The sequence below is a fragment of the Zophobas morio genome, unplaced genomic scaffold, assembly GCF_036711695.1.
Source record: "Zophobas morio isolate AGI-343-1 ecotype UQ-CSIRO unplaced genomic scaffold, CSIRO_AGI_Zmor_V1 ptg000203l, whole genome shotgun sequence".
Lineage (NCBI taxonomy): Eukaryota > Metazoa > Arthropoda > Insecta > Coleoptera > Tenebrionidae > Zophobas > Zophobas morio.
In genome coordinates, this window is record NW_026972307.1 from 258,916 (window position 1) to 277,619 (window position 18,704).

Consider the following 18,704-nt stretch of genomic DNA (forward strand, 5'->3'; position numbering starts at 1 on the left):
CGCACTAATTATTAATGAAAATATCTTTATAGCTTAGTTTTAAAAAAATTCTTTCATTTAACATTATATTTGAAAACTGAAGTTAAATATACAAGGTACTTGCATTTCTTTAGTAACCTATATAGTAAAGATGCCTAATATAAATTTTAAAAGTTTTACATAAAATCGACTACGGTGGAGAGCTGGAAAGGCCCATTATGGCAAGTATCATATCTCTCTAATGCGTTGTTATATTAATCCGATTATCTTATAAATTATATAGTTGACGCCATCAAGTGCCTACAATATTATATTAACCTTGTTAGGTGTAATAAGCACGCAAATTAATTATATCTCTCTGTTCTTGCTTATATATAAATAAAACGTCTTCCTCTCGGATGGAACGAGTTTTCATATCTGAGCTCTATTGTTCTCCATTATTGTTCTGCAATCTTCTTAGGCTATTTCTACGATCTTAGTATCTTTGTGTCCTCGCTTAGCTTCCTTTATCCTACCGTCTAGTTCTACTTTCTTTGCTTCCTAGCTTAACGGTAGTTCTTCTATCCAGTATTAGTGACTCTATAATTTGTTACAGATCAAACATTATGCGCTTTATCTCCATAAGTCTATAAATGTCTTGGTTATAACAAAGCCTGGCTAGCAGCAACGAGGATAGAGTCTCGTAAGCGTCCTCTCTAGGAATCGGGTCACCTTATCCGGTGGTGGAGTTTAGCAGTGTTAATAAAACTAGGAGAATATAGACTAAATTATACAAATTTATAAAATTAAGGACAGAGGTAATAAAAGAGTATAAAGAACACAAAAAAATTAACAAAAAAAAAAAACTCAATCAGAACGGCCGAACAACCGATGTCCTTTTTGTTTATGTTGTCGGGATCAAAATAATCTGAAATTATTTACATACTTAGTTACATGCTCTAATAATGTTTATTTGATGCCTCACTTTAAAAAAAAGATTGAACGGGCTCCGCTTAGCCAGTAAAAATGTTTATAAAGTTTACAAGCGCGTAGTAATATTTTTTGAATGAGTGGCGTCGTTAGAAGTTAGTTAACTACATGCCCGTACCAAGATTCACTCACCCCAAGCTGTCCACAGGTGCGGATGTAGAGCGGTACAAATAACCTATTTTCCTCTCTAATAAATACCCTAGTTACAGGCATTGCAGTAAAATTTTGACTACTCCCAGGGGGAGCTAGAGTGATCCATGAACACATTTTGGTTTGTATTAATTATTTATTGGATAAATGTTCACCACCCCTAGCCAAGCTCAATGGTCCACTGCCCACTCGAGGTACCCATGATTCTCCTTTAGAAATTATACTGGCGGCTCCTCGCGCTTGAGTAAAGACTGAGCAGTCTCCGCTTACTAAAGACGAAAGCAAAAGTTTTTTTGGTATGTGCGAACCGAGCAAGTGCCGATGTTCGCGTGTACTAACAAGTCGAGAAGCCGTTTGCTTAGAATGGCCGCTATGGGTGTTTAGTTTTGCTCTATGGATATGTTCATTAATATTAATTAACACTAAAGATCCACATAACAGAGTTGTTCTTTTATCAGATGCAAGGTTTTTATTTCACTTTTACTTTTTTGAGGTTAATTTAATTTAAATACTTCTTTTGTTAAGATATTGGTCAGCTCCTCATAAAAGTACTCTTCCATACTATGCTGTCGTCCTTTTTGGGTTTGTACCATACAATATTTAATAGTTTTTTTTTTTTAACAGTAAGAGAATTAAAATTTTCAAAAATAGTTTATTACAGTCTTTTTAACTAAGCCAATTTTGTATACTCTTATTTACATTTTTTTATTAAGTCGTAAAGACCCCTTTACTCACTAAACTTTTACATACTTAAGGTTATTCGTCTATACACCTTTCTCCTTATTATTAGAATATTTGGCTTGTCAAGGTTGGAAAAGCACAAGACGGACTGAGGCCGTATATCGGTCTTTACGGATGATTGCGGGCTTATTATGCAGCGTTGCTAACGTTGTTTTTGTTACGGATCTCACAAAGTTGTCCCACTCCCTCCTATATAAAAATAATTATAAAATATAGAAAGCAGTTATTTTATTAAAATAGTAAATTAAACAGTAATCTAATTTTTTTTAAATATCTTTAACAACTTTACACCACGGCCGCCACCATAAAAAATTTTCAAGCTCAAGAATTGTCTTCTAATTTTAACTTTTTTTTAGAATATTTGTACAGTGCGTCCGCGAGGACAGGTAGTAATTCTGACTCTTCCCCTACGCCTGAGATAGTGTGTTAAGACGTTGCTTCGGTTGTTAGTGCTGTTAACCTCGAGATTGCTTTTTGAAGTGCACATCGACTATAATAGAAGACTTCTTACTTTTTTAAGCGTTATAATTTCATTTATACTCTAGGGTATTAGTCGGTGGCCTTAGACCTGATTTCCTTTACCGCTGTAATAACGGAGATCATTCCGCTGCTATTCAAGAGGATCTTTCAAGTAATCTTGGCTGTCTCAACCCCGATGTGAGTGAAAGCAGGAAGAGCTTTTTCAGTGGACACACCAGCACGTATAGTATTCGTTATACTTTTTACAGCTACTTTTATTTCTAATTGTTTCCAATTTAGAGCTATGAGTTTTGGATTTTTTCTAACTCTTCAGCTATTATGGCATAGTTTTACTACTGTAAGCTTTTTTATCCGGTCTTCCTATTATTACTTGGGATTATTAACCTGAAACTGCTTGCACACTAATTTTTAGAAATATTAATGAGTCTACTTTCTGACTTTTATAATACGTTTATAAAGTTACTTGTAAGTTCGCTTTGCATAAGTATAAAAGGAGCCCCGTGACACGTAGTCTACTGGTCTGCCTTGCGCTTATACCAATATATTTAAGTTGGCTGGTGGCGATCTCGAGGCTAAACGACTACAGGCATCACTATGTGGATGTCGCAACGGGTAACTTGTACTTACTCAGCAACACTATTCGCTTAAAGCTTTTCCTAGAGAATTTAAAGATCTCGACCTTGCAGGATAAGTCATAACTTTCAAACTTATAGGCATGCTCTTTGCCATACTCATCACTGCACTGATTTTTCTATCGATCGCCGGAAATATACGGGCTGACTTTGGGCAAACTTACGAGTCGTAGGATATCAATATCTGCTGTTAATGTTAATAATAATTGCAGACGGCGTTTATATGTTGTTATCCTTTGAACTCCTTTAATTTATAAAAGCACATTCATATTCATGTAGACCTCGCTAGCAAACCATTTTTACATTAGTCTGTACCCTCCTTCTCTGATCGGTGAGCTGTTGGTACTCGCTGGGAGAAAGATCCTTCTCCGAGCACTTCGAGAAGAACTCCCTCAGAAGCACAACACTCTCCTCGTTTTCGAGCGCCATCTCGTAATGCTTCGAAATATCGACAATAGCTGCTACGACGCGTGCATGAAATGGCGGTGCAATCATCCGTATAAACTCGCACACAAAGTAGCGCAAGAGAGAAGGTTCCACCGATTGGGCGCGAGCCAGAGCTTGCCAGTGGCCTAAGACTCTACTTACGTAGCCCAGCACGACCAGGTGGAGCATGCGGTCGATGACGATCCTCTTCAGATTCATAGCTAAAAGAACTTCTAGTCGGGTCTCTATAGCCATAGCGGCAACGAGAAGTCGGAAGATCTTTCCATGAAGAGGAGAGTGCCTAGAAGCGATTTGGTCCAGTAACGCCAAGTGGATTGGGACCGTTCCAGACATGGCATATTCCATCTGGAAATAGCCGGGCTCCTCCAGGTTCAGCCCTGGCAACGAAGATTGAGGAAGTAAACTTTCTATATAGTTTCGGCTAGAGGTATGAGACGAACCGATCCAGTGGATGAGTCCAGCACAGACTACCGGGCACCACATTTCACCCACCAGTACAGAAATTTCGTAGTTCGACTGGTATCTGCCACAAGGTATAGTCACTAAAAATCAATACCCGAACCTCCGCCCGCCGAGCAAATTCCACAACTAACCTAACGTCATTTTTCATGCATACCGCTATTACTGTCTCAAGGGCTTTGGTGGTTCGCTCCAAGTCTACGCGATCGTTGTTCTGGCACACACTCCCCATTAAAGCGAGAACATATATATATTTGCTTTTGTGAGAGGAGTTAGACAGCGGCTTGTTATGGTTAAATAGTAGCTTGATAAATAGTTCAAACAGCTCAGGAAGGCGAACTAGACTTATGGGAGGTGGGTCATCGGATGAGTATTGAGAGTAGAGATGATCCACGTCGGAAGGCGCGAGACGGCCGGAGCTCAAGATGCTCACGAGGGCCAAAGCAACGGCGGGATACCGGGCGGTCCCAGTAAGAATAAGATGGAGCCTAAAACACTCAGAAGGAGAGAGTTCACGGAATTTAACAACTTTGACTTACCTGTCCACGTTCCGCGAAAGCTGCTTAGCCGCACCTTTTACTGTGTGGCTGATATATTCCAATAGATACCCCTTTTTTTCTAAACGCAGACTGTAAAATAACGCTTGGGTATATAAATAAGTGTAGTTAGTGGAACAAACAAGTTTTGCAAAGTCTTTTATGGCAGATTCAAATTTTTCATCATTCTGTTCTGTTAAAATATATCGAAGTTTATCAAGGAGTACACGGTTAAACACATCAATATAAGCTGATGCCGAGGTAATCGTAGCTATTTCCGACTGATAGCCTGCACAAGTAAGGTTCAGCACTTTTATTAATAAGGTCATAAGAGTCAACCTGCATCCGAGATCTTTCTAATGGCGAAATTTAAAAGCATGCAGTTAGGATATTTTTCCGATAATTCGCATAATAAAGAACGCCAGCGAGACAGTTTGGTCATTTGCTCAAGCCAATCAGGAGTGGCTTCCCGGTGAATAAAGGCGTTATCGGCAATCTCGGGATCAAACTGATTAAGAGCTAAATCTCTTAAGTAAACCTCCTGGATATTTTTGATATCATCTTCACTTTTTCCGCACAACTTTAACCTTATCATATGAAAAGTTAAAATTACTTTCATAAAGTAGGAGGGTTAAGTAAATATTAATTTAATTTAGCAATAAGATTTATTTTAGTTAAGGAATTAGGGTAAAAAAGCTAAATATCTCTATACCAGCTAACAACCAAGTTACACATTTGTGGATAGCCTCTATAATTTTGGGAGAGTAGACGTATAGCTTCTTCTGGAAAACCTCCAAGCCTTACATATTTAGGCAAAGTTTTAAAAATTTCAGGTTCAAGAAGATAATCAGTAGAGCTTAAGATATCTCTCGTTTCAGCAAAAGATGTACTTTGGCTAGTATCACTCATTTTCAAATAAAGCTTATAACCGTTAAAAAAAATATTAAAAAATTCTTAGTTTTACATGAACTTTGTAAACGTAACGTCCCCATTTAAAGTATAATAAGAATGTGGTGTCATCAAATTGTAATAGAATGCTAAGTATTAATAACTAACCCGGCACTGAGCAGGGGAAGCAAGAACACCAAGCACGAAGCTCTTAGATATTTAGAATTCCCTACAACGCCAGAAGGTGAACTCCTGTCTTAAGGGTGCAGGAAGTCAGGTGACCTAGTATTGAAATTTGATGTGTTGGTCTGTTTGACTGTAAGTGATTTAAACTAAAAATAATTTTTAAGGACTATTATAAAAGAAGCTTTATTATATAAAAAAGTTAAAATATTTTTTCTCCCAATTTTATTACTTTCTGTTTATTAAAGTGAAGTTATACCTTAACGACGTGCTGCTAGGTATCTATAACTAAGTCAGCTTAAAGAATATTAACTTTACAAAAATGAAGCTTCAGATTGTTCAGGACTAGATTATCCATTAAATTCACCGTCTTTTTGACATTAAATATTTTAGAGGATATAAATTTTTTACCTGTCCATAACGTTATTTAACATTATTTTACTATGCGGCGTTTAAAACTCTATTATTCGAACATGCCACATACATTTTAAACCTTGTTTATAAATAGTATCACTTTATTATTATATTGTAAATCACTGCGTATCCTGTTTAAGCACAATTTTTTTTTTGTATTTTAAAATCCAAGTAACTTTAGGACTAACGTTACTTTTGTAGAACAACTTATCACTGTTTCCTAACAATGTCTAAGCCAAAATTTCGGTTGGATGACCCTTAACAGTACCCACTACGAAGTATAAGGTATAGTGCAAAAGTATGTAATAAAGGTCTTGTTTTTTGCCTTCTCCTTAAACATAAAAATGTTTTAGTTTTGAAGAATTACGCGAACCCGTCAGAATTAATTTTGTTAACTATATATGAATATTTTAACTTAATAATTAAACACTGATCTTTGCAATCTCCTTTCTGCGTAGGTCTTACAATTATCTCTATTGCTCTAAAAAAGTATCTAACAAAAAAATTGCCATATATTTTTAATTGCCTCACATTCGAGTCTGAAAACTAAGCTGTGTTAGGAGCGCGAAAAGCAGACATAGTACTTGATACATCTACCAATACTATATATGGTAATCCAAGAATCTAATGTTTATTAGTTCATTACTCACAAATTATGTCCCTTCTTGTTGACAGATAACATCATTCAATAAAACTAAGGAGATTCGTTGTCAAAAAAAATTTAACTATAAAGTAGCTTTAAACTTTTTGTGGGTTAATTTGCTTATGCGCTTGTTTATTTTCCTGTTTTGCGTTGTGCGATAGCAATAATAGTCTAATAAAGGAATAATGAAATACATTAACTAACCCTAACTCCCCGTTGCAAAGAACACTGTACCTGCTAATCGCACTGTTCGATGCTAAAAACCCGTAAGTCAAGAAACTAAAATTTTGTTCCTTTCACAGTTAAATACAACCACTTACTAAATTAATTAGAGTACTATCTCAGATAGGCTTGTCTTTTGCAAGAAAAGCTGCAACTTTGACTAAGCCAATCTAGCGCTACAACCGCTCTATTTAAGTGCTTCATACCTAAAATTAGAAATAAAGCTTTTTACTTGTATTTAAAGAACGTCCTAAGAATACATAGGTATTTAAGATTAACAAAAAACGAAAAAACTATTAATAAGTGAATAGAAAGCTCTATGCAACTGTTAGTTAACATGGTCGTGACTTTCACATATGTAAAAGATAGTGCTACTCAGTTTTACTTATAAGAGGCATAAACGGGTTTAAAATGTATATATTACACGAGTTGGGTTATCTTAAAACTTTTAAAAAAAAATAAAACAAATCGTCTCTCCCAATACAATAAAAGTTCCTTAAATTATATTTTATAAGTATTTAAGCTCACAAACTAAATTTGCTCATAAAATTTTAAAGAATTGTTGTATAAGATGTAAGCAGCCAGTTTTTTATTGGTATTCTATAACACTAATACGCTGCAGCATAGGTTCCACATTTCCATGTTAAATTTAAATGTTTCATGACTTTTAAGAAGCACTGAGCCTAACTTAAAAGATTGCGAGAGCAAATTGGGCCCGTTATACTCCTACTCCCATAACTTAGAACAAAATTCACCGCACACAAGGTCACAAGAAACTAATAAGTATCGAGGATTATTAAATTAAAATTTGAGCCAAAGTGCTTGCGTTTAATTCGTAGAAGACATTCGAAACATTAATCCTTTAAATTGTATATAAGTCGAAAGTTAGCAGCCTTTTCGATTTTTGATGAAAATTTTTAATGCTCAGTACTGTGTAAGGGTTTAACAGACAGCAACACCAGGATTATAGGGATCACCAGGTCTCAGGCTAGTTTGCGGTCAACGAGATGGTATTACTCACTTTTATATATTTCTAGTTAGATGGTAGTCTACTAAATCGTTCAGCTACTATATAGATTCCTTTCGTGTTGCTTACAAGAACTCCAAAGGCACATTCTACTTTAATTAAAAATGACTGAGTCGGTAATTCCGCAAGGTGTCCCTCACTTGCAATTTCTCACCTCGAAGTTAAAAAACTCCGCCACTACGTCGGCTCTGTTTGCAGGTATCAAACCTTTTTCTTTTAATTCGATATAGAACTATTGGTACGTTCAAGGTTTTGCAATGATCGCATTAGTTGAAGTGGATATTAAAGGAGGGGAGCCACAACTATTGACCATTATTTTTGCTACTCTTACCTCATTGTTAATATTTTTTCACCTGATAGCTTTACTAATATCAACATGCCTAATACCTACGGCCGAGGGGCTTGAGTAACTTTTATAGTCTCCATTTCTATTTTTTTTTTGGCTATTTAGAAGAACCAATTCAACAACAGAAGCTTTATACAACCGGAGCATTTCTCAATTCCTACCAACTCAATGAAAGAAACTTTCATAAAGTTAACCCGTAGTTACATTAATACTGCCTGGCTCTTCACAACGGTTTTGGGAACTTTCTTTTTTATGGCCGAGATAATAGTCTTAGCGTAAGATTTTTTTGTAAAAGCGCTTCCTTGTAAAAACTAGATTGTCCCCAAATCTACTATTTGTAGAGTAACCACTGTTCTTTTATTAAACAGCTGGCTGAAGTTTTACTTGGTATCTCTCGCGGCCTGCTACGCCATTACAGCGATAATTGTTCCTATGATGGTATGCCCTTATACTCCGCGAAATTTCCCCAAGTCGGTTACTAACTAAACGCTACCCTAACCTAATAAGTTAGTCTCGGTATATATCGCCAGCAAAGTTTATAAAGCAATAGTGGCAGCGGAGCTGTCTTATACTCAACAAGTTATTAACAACGCAGAGCGGTATATAAGTAATCTCCACGAAGAGGCTATTAATGGGGACTTGAACAAAATGGAATTAAGAGTACCTCTAGATATTGTTTATGAATAATTTATTAAAACAAAAAAGTTCGTGGACAGTTATTGTTGTAGAGGGTTTTAAGCTACCACCTTCTTCTAAGGTAGTCTAAAAAGGTCTACTAACAATCATAGTTATTTATTTTAGTAGAGTAATTGTAAAAGAGAAAAGTGCAATATTAGAAAATGTGTATGTTGACTGTTTATCACTAATCTTGAAACAAGTAGTAGGAAATAAACTTTGTGCTAGCACTTAATAAAATATGATAAATTCAACTAACTTACACTTCTGCTTCCGTTTACAGCTGACTATTATAAACACAGAACGCAAGCGGAAAAAAATCATTTATAATAATTATTTTCTTTTAGACTTTTGGCCGTGGCCAAGCTTCCTAGTTTTGCTGGTCCTCTTTCCGATCCTGTTGATCTCAAAGTTGGAGAAGCCCTCCATCTCCAAAAGCTCACGAGCATTCCTGTCGGCTTCCATTTTCTTAAAATATGAATATTAGGAGTAATAACGTCAATATATTCGTCTTAACGTGCTTTACTTAAATAATTATATTTAAACGTTTAGTGATATAAATAGGCAATGTTCAAATTACTATCAGTAATTCTACAACTAGACGCTAAGGAAAGAACTAGTGCACTCTTCAAATGGTATCCAATAAAGCGAATCGATTTTTTAAAGCAAATTTAGGTCAATAAAAATAGTTATAAAGTAGAAGTCATAAGCTTAACCGTCATTTGAGCTCATGTATTAAATAAATTAAATCAAAAAAGTTTTATAGTTTTAATCATTTCAACTGTTAATAAAAGATAGCGGCAATACCTCTCAAGTATATCATATAAATGTAAAAAAGAGGTCCGGAATATGTCAAATGTGTTTTAAAACTCTTAAAAAATAAAGTATGAACTCGAGGGCAAATCTTTTTGAAAGTGATGGGATCTTAAATTTATACTATTAACATAAACGAGTCATATTCGACCTTCCTGCGCGCACTTCTACCTTTTTAAACGTAAACAAATAAACAAAAATTACGTACAGCCCATTCCAGTTCGGGTTGTGGAGACTTCGTTAAACCCTCGTTTTTCAATTTTCTATATAAAACGAATTTAAAGATAATAATTCCGGAAAAGTTATAAATTTAAACTATCAAACACACTTATTATTTCATATAGTGAACACAAATATAAATATAAATAAAAAATAATTAAAACTATAAAAGAAGGCAACTATAGTTTTAGCAAATACTGTATTGTACTTAAATCTTAGTTTCTTATTAAGTTCCTTTTTTTGTGAGTGCATGCGCTGGGCTTGTTGAAATACTTGGTCTTCAAAGCCTTCTTGAATGGATCTCGCGTGTTCCTTAATCTAGGCAAAACAAATTAATTTAGGCTTTCCTCTATAAACGCTGTTGTAACACAAAAACCATTCAAAAAAAGTATAAATATATTAAAAAAAAGCTTTCACTACTTTTTTTACAGCGCGAATAGTAAGTTTTCTCGAATGTAATATTTTTAAAAAGTCGACTTAAACTGTGTTACGCTAATTTAAAATTGAAAAAGCCAAAAAACTAGGCTTTTATAGTATTTAATCATTAAGTTTTAACCTCCTGAACTTCTGTATCTATAAATTTTACTTCATCTTTAAGATTAAGTAGATGAACGTGATCGAAAAGACCGGCAGTGATCATGCGTCTAATTTCTTCCTCCTAAATTTAAGGTTTTTAAAAAAATAGTTCTAACTATAATTGTATGTTTATAGTAAAAGAATTATAAAGAGAAAGAAACTAGGTAAAATAGTTAGAAAAACTGTAGTTATTATAAAAATCACTTTTTCTTTGTAGAAATCCACTGCTTTATAAACTTCTAGGGCTCTATTAAGTAATTGCTCGCGCAAATTTTTTTTGTCGTTGGATTGTTTTTCCAGAAGATTGTAAAAATCAAATCTTTCTTTGAAAATAAAATCTTGTTTTACCCCTGGTTCAATGGTCCAAGGAGTTTCAACTAAAACCAAAGTTTTATAAATAACTTAAACGTAGATAAAAAATAACGATTTTTCTATAAAAGATAATTTATTTTGGTCGCTTAAATAGTTATATAAATATTTTACGTGATAAAAAGATAAGGAAAACCCTTTAACAAACTTACAAAGTGAGCAACGTTGTCTTAACTTGTAATAAAGATTGGTATAACTGTAAAGCGTGATTCCAATAACACAAGAGTAAAACAGAGTTTTAAACACATCTAAACGGGGCTGTACATTTCCAGTCGTAGTATTGGTGATGTTAAAAAAGTCCGAATCCATTTTTCTGTGCTAAAAAGCAAAAGGAAGCTCTAATAACTAACTTTAAGACAGCATTAGCTAAACGCTTCTACTAAAGCCTAGTGTACAAAAAGCATCGTACTTAAAAAGCTGTTGACCACATGAGTGTCAAGGGGTTATCGAGGATGGCTTGCTCGATATAAATTACGGTTTCCACTTTTCTCGTGCTAGCAATATAGCCCAACCGTGTTCAAATTATGCGACTTAATCACTTCTATAATAATGTTGATGTTGTAGCCTTAAAGTTTAGAGAACTAGTAATTAAATTAATTCAACTGAATCCTTTTGCACAAAAAAAATTTACCATAAACGGGAATTTTAAATTTTCTCATTTCAGATAACGGTCTTGCGGAAGATATTTATAAAGATAAAAACCTTGAATTTATAACTCATTACAAACTAAATATCAGAAACGTTTAAGTACTTCTCATCCGTATACCTTAAGATCTAAATTAAAAAGTGGACGAAAATTTTAAAACTATGTGCGTAACGGATTAATGTGCACCCGATTAAAAGCCAGACTTAAAGGTTGCGTTTGAAAACATTTTAAAGATATGTGCGCACGTGAGCAGCGTTAAAACTTGAAAACGAGGTACTTGTTCGTCAGGTTAAACTCTCCCAGATGTTTTGCGAGGTAATTTAATGAGTTCAAGTTCTACCTTTCCCTATATAGTGACAATTTAGGCGCCATTGTTAAATCGTAACTACGTGAAGCGGGGGTTTATAATTAAAATTATATAAGCAAATACCTATCACTAAACTCTTAAAGTTGAACAACGGAAAGTATTATGGGTTGTTAGTTTATACAAAGATGAGCCAAACAACTTTTTTGTACAGCATTTGGGTCGTTAGATGCAAAAGATATAATAAGAACAACTATTGGAAAGCTAAAATATTCTTACGAAGCTTTTTCTACGATGAATGGAAGCTGTGGCAGGTTTTAAGTCTCGACTTTCTATTGGTTTAACATTAATTATTTTTGCATATATATAGCATACCTTTATAGGTAAACATCAAACTTTTAAGGAAGTAGAGTGTAGATAGTATAATATATATATTTTATAAAGGGTTTTAATTTGACGATTGACCTCTCAAATAGGTAAAAGTCTAAGATTTAAAATAAATAACCTGCCAATGAACTATGGCTTTAACTCTATCAATAATACTTAAGAGGTTAGCAAGGTTTTCAACATTGGAAGATTTAAATTATTTATTACTGTAGTTAATTATATATATATTTTTTTATAAAAGATTATTTGCAGTAGTAAAAAGTAGTTTGAACATCCAATCATTGTGCACCAGATTAAGTAACTTTTAATTTAAAATCTGATATAAAGTCCGCTTCTATCCTTGCATAACTTTACGATCCCTAACAACTAAATGTTGGGACAAACCATTTAATATTTCGTGTGTTATTATTTAATAGTATGATTATAAAAAATGTTTAACAAGAATATGAAAGTTCTTTACTAAAATATGCATTATATGTAACAAAAGTCGGGATATTACATCTCCTTTCGTCCTAACAGCCTTTGTTATACTGGCAGGCAAGGTTGTTGTTTAGGATTTACAGAGCCTAGGTGTAAACTTAGCCCATATGTCTGCCAGTTTTGACATTAACTCTGGATTTGTCATCTGAGGGTTTCGTCTTAAGCCAGTGTTTCAATAATATTAACCTATGCGCTACTAGATAGCCATGACAAACCTGTATTCCCCATCTTAGAAAGTCACTTGGCTGTATAACAAGACTCCGTCTTGTTGGGAAATACAACTTTCCTCAGCATACAGCTTGTTGATACCCTGAAGAAAACTATTTTTTAGTATTTTTTAACATTTCTCTGCGCTTACAATACCGTTCAATAAACTCAATGCTCAAGCCTTTTGCTGACATACAGCTTCAAATCATCACCCTTTTTTTTTTGGAAGTTTTACGGTACGTTTAGTGCAGCCTCCATGAAAAGCTTTATTTTAAGACTGATAACTCGCTTCCATAAACCCCTCACCAAACATCGTAGTTTGATTCGGCACCGAAAATAATTGTGCCAAGTGGTCTACACTCCATGATAATTTAGATTTCGCCCATTCATAGATATTTTCTTTTGCTTTTGGTTGAGCAGTGGATTTTCTGGTAGCCTTTGTGTATTAAATAATTACTTCTTATGCCATACGCTATTAAATTTTAGTCCAGATTTGTGTATCCATTTTTTTGCAAACAATTTCACGAGATATAGTTTTAATTCTGACTCTTCGTTCTACTGTGCAGTAAAGTCTTGTAATATAAACATTTCGTCGCCACAATTTTCTGAGAGATCGTTAAACATATCCGTTTTCTCAAAAGAAACAATTAACTTGGAATATTTAAAAAATCAGCATCCTGGCGAAAATAATGGCTTGGCAATACTGTTAGACATTTATTTTACGGACATCTTTGCTTGTTGCTACACCTCGGAACCTTTTTAATGACTAAATCTGACAGATGGATACCAAAAACAAAATTATAGCCTGTTTAGGTGACAGTTGTTGTCATTGTTGCAAAGCCAATTCCGTTAAGAAAATTAACTGGTTACTCATATATGCTTGTTCCTAACAATTAGTTATCAACCTTTTTCATACAGAAAAGAAAAAAGTTTATTTAAAATAATAACAAACTGCGGAAATATTATGTTTCTTTCGATATGTAACAGTAATATAGACACATTGCTAGATTTCCTCCAAGAACGCTGTAAATAGTTGATTTTCTGTTGTTTCAAATTAGCCATTAATTAAAATAAAGCGCTTTTCACAGATTTTGGTTGTTAGAACTGGTAGTTCTAACAATAAATGAATCCATTTAGTTCATTCAAGTAAGGTAAATGTATACATTAAAGTAGTCCCCATCTATATACGCCTTTAAAGGCAAACCCTTAAAAAAAATTGGATAACTGGAGCTTTTTGCTAAAAGGGTTTAAAGAGTAATCCATTAACTACACTATTTTTCAATACACTAAAATTATGGTTTCATGACAGCCTCTTTAAGTTAGATCTCACTTCTGTAAATTATACATTAAAAAAAAATTACAAAGTGTCTCTTATTAGGTTTAATAATCGGTGGTTTCTTTATCATTTATCATTCACTGAAGTTTGATCTTGACAACCACCAAGTGAATGGATTTTCAATTCCATGGTGAAGTCTACGGGCCCAAAGACTAAAAAAGTCGCATTTAAAGAGGGTCAGGACGTACTTAATTTATTATTTCTTAAGTTAATCTAACGGAATCTTTTAACTTAAAAAATAGATAGCAAAAATATAGTTTTCTGCGTACTTTACAGAGTCTACTAGTTTTAAGTTGAATAATTCTTTCTTCATATACCCAATATTAGTGTAAATTTTTTTTACGTTTTTTTTTTAGATTCAAAAATTAATAGGAGCACTAGTTGTCCTTGCATAAACGGGCCTTCAGTAGGACTCAATTCAATTAGCAACACTACAACTAGCCCTGGTACTAACTTTAGTGCATCAAGGGCCCCGAATCGTTCTCAATCACTTCCATATAGCAGTTTGAGATCGCGAATCAAGTAGTGTACGCGTTAACTACATAACTTTAAGTCTCTTACTTTATATTCTTATTAAACAGCATTTTTAAGTACATAAGACTCGTTTCTAGCACTAGCGTGTACGCCCGAATATACCGTCATTCCGACGAGGAGAGCGAGGAGAGCGGATATGAACTCGGGGCGTTGGAGGTTACATAATATTTAATTTGTAAACACAGTCTTAATATATTAAAATATTATAATAGCCTGTTTATTCCTTAAAATATATATACAATTTTAAGCAAAGTATTAAAATTATCTAAAACTTTAAGCTTGAGTACCATTTGAAACGAAGCGAAGGGTACACGCCTTCTAATAATTTAGACACCACTGTAAGTTACATATAGAACTTCAAAATTTTCTTTTTATTCGTGGGAATTTGGTTACACCTTTTAAAAAATTTAAAATCTATACTTCTGGCGGAGGCCTTGTAAAAGGCGCTACTACCCAAAAGGATGGTAATTACACTTAAATACAATTTTCCTTGGAGAACTTTAACTCCTATTAGATGTAGGAAGATTATAAGTTGTGCCTCAAAAATGATGTTTTAATAAAATCGTCTTTAAAGGAAAGTCGTTTATGCTGGGCCACATTTGACGCACATACCACTTTCTTAGCTGTTAACTTTACTTTAAAAGCCTTTACTATGTGAACGAACCTCTGGGATCGCTGGGAGCAGCCCTGGCAAAGTATTTTTTACACTTATAAAGTCCTTCATAGCGAGCGGCATTACTTTTCTTCCATCGGGTTTGCCTTATCGCTTTTGTGGGTCTTTTTGTAACTTATTTTTTTCCGCCATCTTCAGGATACGCAAAATGTGGTTATATTGCTGGCAACCTCGCGGTTGCTTTCGTGGGCTATATCTGTTTCGTAGGAATGACAAAACTTCTCTACGCGAAGGAGGCGCTAATTGCCCAAGGACTAAATGTGGTTTCTTGAAATTATTATTTTCATTCCAAGTAATAAATCTTTGCAGGTGAGAAGCTTCGGAGACATCGGCTTTCACACTTTTGGAAAGTGGGGAAGGTGTTGGTTATTTTTTGCAAGGCCATCTGCATTCCTTCTCTAATTCTACCTTGTAGGTGGACCGTGGACTTGTCTATACTCTTCGCTCAGCTCGGAGCAGCCTGCGCCTACTATAACTTTATAGGCAATAACATAGAAAGCATTGTTGTTGCTTTGCTCAAGGGCCCGTGGGTTGGAGGAAACCTTTACCCTGTTGTAGTGCTATCCGTTCGTTAGTTTATTAAAGCTAAGCCATACGAAAGCTACTTGTAACCAGCTGTTTGTTTTTGTCACAGTTGCCATCACCATTCCCTTGGTGTGTGTTCGGAAAATTAATAATCTGGCCGCCACGAATCTCTTAGCAGACGTTTTAATTATGCTTCCTTTACTCTATATTCTGTCGAGCGCAGGGATTCATGTGGGCCTAAAAGGAGCAGCTCCTGATGTACTTTCTCGTCTTAAAGTTGAAAATCTAAAATTTAGAAATACATATGCTTAGCTGAAAAAATTAGATGTTTTGAACACCTTCCAATTTCTTGGCACTGCTGTGTATGCAATGGAAGGTGTTAGATTCACTGATGCGCGCATGGGGCCACCTCTTATTATTACCTTTGAAAAGGTATTCCTATGATTATACCTGTGGAAAGCTCCGCGAGAGATAAGCAAGGCTTCCCAAAGGTGTAAGGAATTCAGTGTTCGCATTTTTACCTACTACATAATTAGTGACGAACGTATTCAGCTTTTACAGCTTCTGACTATTATCGTAAGTGGACTGCAAATGAGTTTTGCGACAGTTTGTTATGTAGCTTACGGGGCACATACGGAACCCATTATTACGTTAAATTTAAAGGAGAGTTATGAGATTCGCGTGGTACAATAGTATATTATCCACAAAACTTCCACATCTCACCTTCCTATTTAGATAGTCCACGTAATAAAGTTATCTCTCTCGTTGGCCATACTTTTTACCATACCATTGATTTGATGTTTCCAGCCAATAAGGTATATTTTGTAAATTTTCCTTCCAATATAAAGATCTAAAAATTTAATTGGATTTTCAGATAGTTGAAAGTATAATTTTTGAAAAAAAAAACTTTACAGGAATTAAAATATGGAAAAATGCAGTCCGTGCTCTTTTAGTATCTATGTGTGCTGGAGTAGCTATTGGCAGCCGAAACGCAGTTATTTATATTTTTGTATTCTTATAAATTTAATATTAGTTTTATTAATATCTACAAATATGATCAGATTGATAGTTTAGTATCGTTTGTCGGTGCGCTTTTCTGTGTGCCCTTGGCCCTCATCTACCCCGCTCTTATTCACTACAAAGTTATGCGCTCTGCATCCCATCATGAGGGTACTTTTGCTGTTTGTGACAAGAACTCTTTGCAGGAAACTATCATTTTGGTGGGGAATAAATTTTATTTCACGGTATATAGAGCATTATAAACTCCAGCAATCTACAAATGTGGGGATGCTTTTCGTAGGACTCACTTGTCTTGTTCTTGCTACAAGTTAATACATTGCTTGGTGTGAAGAGTCTGCTTTCATAATTGTGTTGACTAATAGGCAAGAGCATATCCCAGTGGGTTTCAGAGTACCGGACAGGAACAAACACTACCCTCACCGTCTGAGTTATTTGGTGAACTACTTTCAAAGAAGGAGTTCTTAATAAACCTTATAAATTTATCTTTATTAAATTTTACTCTGGTCCACGTGGATAAATGGTAAACCTTCCTACAGTGAAGCCTTAGCTGATTATTTAGATCGCTCCTTTGCCTTTAATTATATTGTTGCGCCTATTAATATTTTTATAGGATTTTAGGTTTACCACTGAATATATACACAGCTAGAAACTTAACTTTCAAAAGGTTATTAATTTTTTGGTTTTAAACCTGGAAAACTTAAATTTTATCTTATCATATTCCAGATGACAGTTGCATATTTACAAAATATTAATTTACTATAAAAAATTTCCTCTGTTATAAATGACCTATATAATAGTTATGGTTACCTACCAAAATATATTTAATTAAAAAGTAAAAACGCTTACATATGTATACGTATACATGTATTCCTGTAGAGACTTATTTTTTCACGTTACATTTGTGAGTTTTTTTAGTGTCAGGTTATAGATTTGAATCTTAAAAGTCTTTAAAAACGAACAAGTTAGGTACCAAGTTAAGTGCACGGCATATGACCTCCCATTAAGGGAGGGCGTAAGGGGGCTACTAGGCGAACGTACTTTTTGTTAAGTTCCAAATCCTTTAAAAACGAATCGCATTCATTTCCAGTTGCAAGTGCACGGAATCTTGCCTTTCAAGCTGATAAGTTCATTACATCAAAGGAGCCAAGATTAAATATTGATGAAAAAATTTGGCAGAGCTTTCGACGGATCTCTGTTTAAATAGAAGCAATCGAGCGAAAATCGATATTACCTCAAGCCTTCCGACTACTTAAACGTTTAGTAGTACGTAAATGACGTAAGTGATTGCAACACAGTATTATGTACTGTCCAATTAATTAGTAAAGAGGCATGTTAATTGTATATCCAAGCGATCAACCTGACAAATACTCATACGTCATTGATATTTGATACTATCAACTTGAGCCGGTTTGAAAAAAAACTTAAGAATAGCTAATAAAGTTGATGTTAAATACTATGCTTGCCGCCTGCCTGAGACACTATAAAAAGGTAAATAGACTAGGAAGTGGAGGATCCCACAGCGTCTGATGGACCTCTGCCAAGAAATTTCTGAAAAGTGTTTCTAGATCAGGACACGCCCTAGCAATTGGCCGAGTGTACTCTTCTTACTAAGGATACGACCATTGCCGTATGTCTTCTTAGCTCAAAAAAATTCGTTGACGTATTCTTATGAACTCGCCCTATATCTTTTGCAATAATTCTAGTTTGAGGTAATAAATTAAGTAAATAATGGTGTAATCCTCAAAACAATCAATGAACCTACTCTTTATAAGCTCGTTATAGGCAGAAAGCAATAATGCTAGCCAACGGAACTACAATACATGC

At 34.6% G+C, this 18,704-nt stretch overlaps 5 protein-coding genes across 5 annotated transcripts; 3 read left to right on the top strand and 2 right to left on the bottom strand.

Annotated features, from left to right (window-relative positions):
• The first annotated feature begins 1,362 nt into the window (after positions 1 to 1,362).
• Positions 1,363 to 3,206, top strand: LOC135145939 (uncharacterized). Its single transcript, XM_064078059.1, has 7 exons — positions 1,363 to 1,563; positions 1,624 to 1,680; positions 1,854 to 2,012; positions 2,385 to 2,540; positions 2,599 to 2,656; positions 2,805 to 2,931; positions 3,033 to 3,206. Exons 1-7 carry the CDS (start codon positions 1,397 to 1,399, stop codon positions 3,122 to 3,124), a joined length of 816 nt encoding a protein of 271 aa, XP_063934129.1. The 5' UTR covers positions 1,363 to 1,396; the 3' UTR covers positions 3,125 to 3,206.
• LOC135145937 (negative elongation factor D-like) lies at positions 3,184 to 5,446 on the bottom strand. The gene is made up of 6 exons (XM_064078058.1): positions 5,106 to 5,446; positions 4,733 to 4,980; positions 4,397 to 4,682; positions 3,992 to 4,345; positions 3,839 to 3,921; positions 3,184 to 3,775 (listed from the first exon to the last, which is right to left on the bottom strand). Exons 1-6 carry the CDS (start codon positions 5,300 to 5,302, stop codon positions 3,237 to 3,239), a joined length of 1,707 nt encoding a protein of 568 aa, XP_063934128.1. The 5' UTR covers positions 5,303 to 5,446; the 3' UTR covers positions 3,184 to 3,236.
• Positions 5,447 to 7,696: 2,250 nt separating this feature from the next.
• On the top strand, positions 7,697 to 9,402 carry LOC135145957 (protein orai-2-like). Its single transcript, XM_064078089.1, has 7 exons — positions 7,697 to 7,753; positions 7,809 to 7,968; positions 8,020 to 8,176; positions 8,242 to 8,391; positions 8,485 to 8,554; positions 9,139 to 9,280; positions 9,393 to 9,402. The coding sequence occupies exons 2-6, from the start codon at positions 7,875 to 7,877 to the stop codon at positions 9,163 to 9,165; spliced, it is 498 nt and encodes a 165-aa protein (XP_063934159.1). The 5' UTR covers positions 7,697 to 7,753; positions 7,809 to 7,874; the 3' UTR covers positions 9,166 to 9,280; positions 9,393 to 9,402.
• Positions 9,114 to 11,138, bottom strand: LOC135145956 (uncharacterized). Its single transcript, XM_064078088.1, has 6 exons — positions 10,921 to 11,138; positions 10,604 to 10,776; positions 10,380 to 10,481; positions 10,032 to 10,141; positions 9,813 to 9,867; positions 9,114 to 9,259 (listed from the first exon to the last, which is right to left on the bottom strand). The coding sequence occupies exons 1-6, from the start codon at positions 11,075 to 11,077 to the stop codon at positions 9,125 to 9,127; spliced, it is 732 nt and encodes a 243-aa protein (XP_063934158.1). The 5' UTR covers positions 11,078 to 11,138; the 3' UTR covers positions 9,114 to 9,124.
• A 3,097-nt stretch (positions 11,139 to 14,235) lies between these two features.
• On the top strand, positions 14,236 to 17,362 carry LOC135145944 (uncharacterized). Its single transcript, XM_064078067.1, has 17 exons — positions 14,236 to 14,304; positions 14,485 to 14,650; positions 14,710 to 14,818; positions 14,941 to 15,000; positions 15,307 to 15,415; positions 15,474 to 15,595; positions 15,645 to 15,694; positions 15,751 to 15,905; positions 15,970 to 16,118; positions 16,173 to 16,236; positions 16,293 to 16,351; positions 16,413 to 16,544; positions 16,596 to 16,675; positions 16,735 to 16,854; positions 16,922 to 17,030; positions 17,113 to 17,187; positions 17,243 to 17,362. The coding sequence occupies exons 1-13, from the start codon at positions 14,256 to 14,258 to the stop codon at positions 16,656 to 16,658; spliced, it is 1,287 nt and encodes a 428-aa protein (XP_063934137.1). The 5' UTR covers positions 14,236 to 14,255; the 3' UTR covers positions 16,659 to 16,675; positions 16,735 to 16,854; positions 16,922 to 17,030; positions 17,113 to 17,187; positions 17,243 to 17,362.
• The last annotated feature ends 1,342 nt before the right edge of the window (positions 17,363 to 18,704 follow it).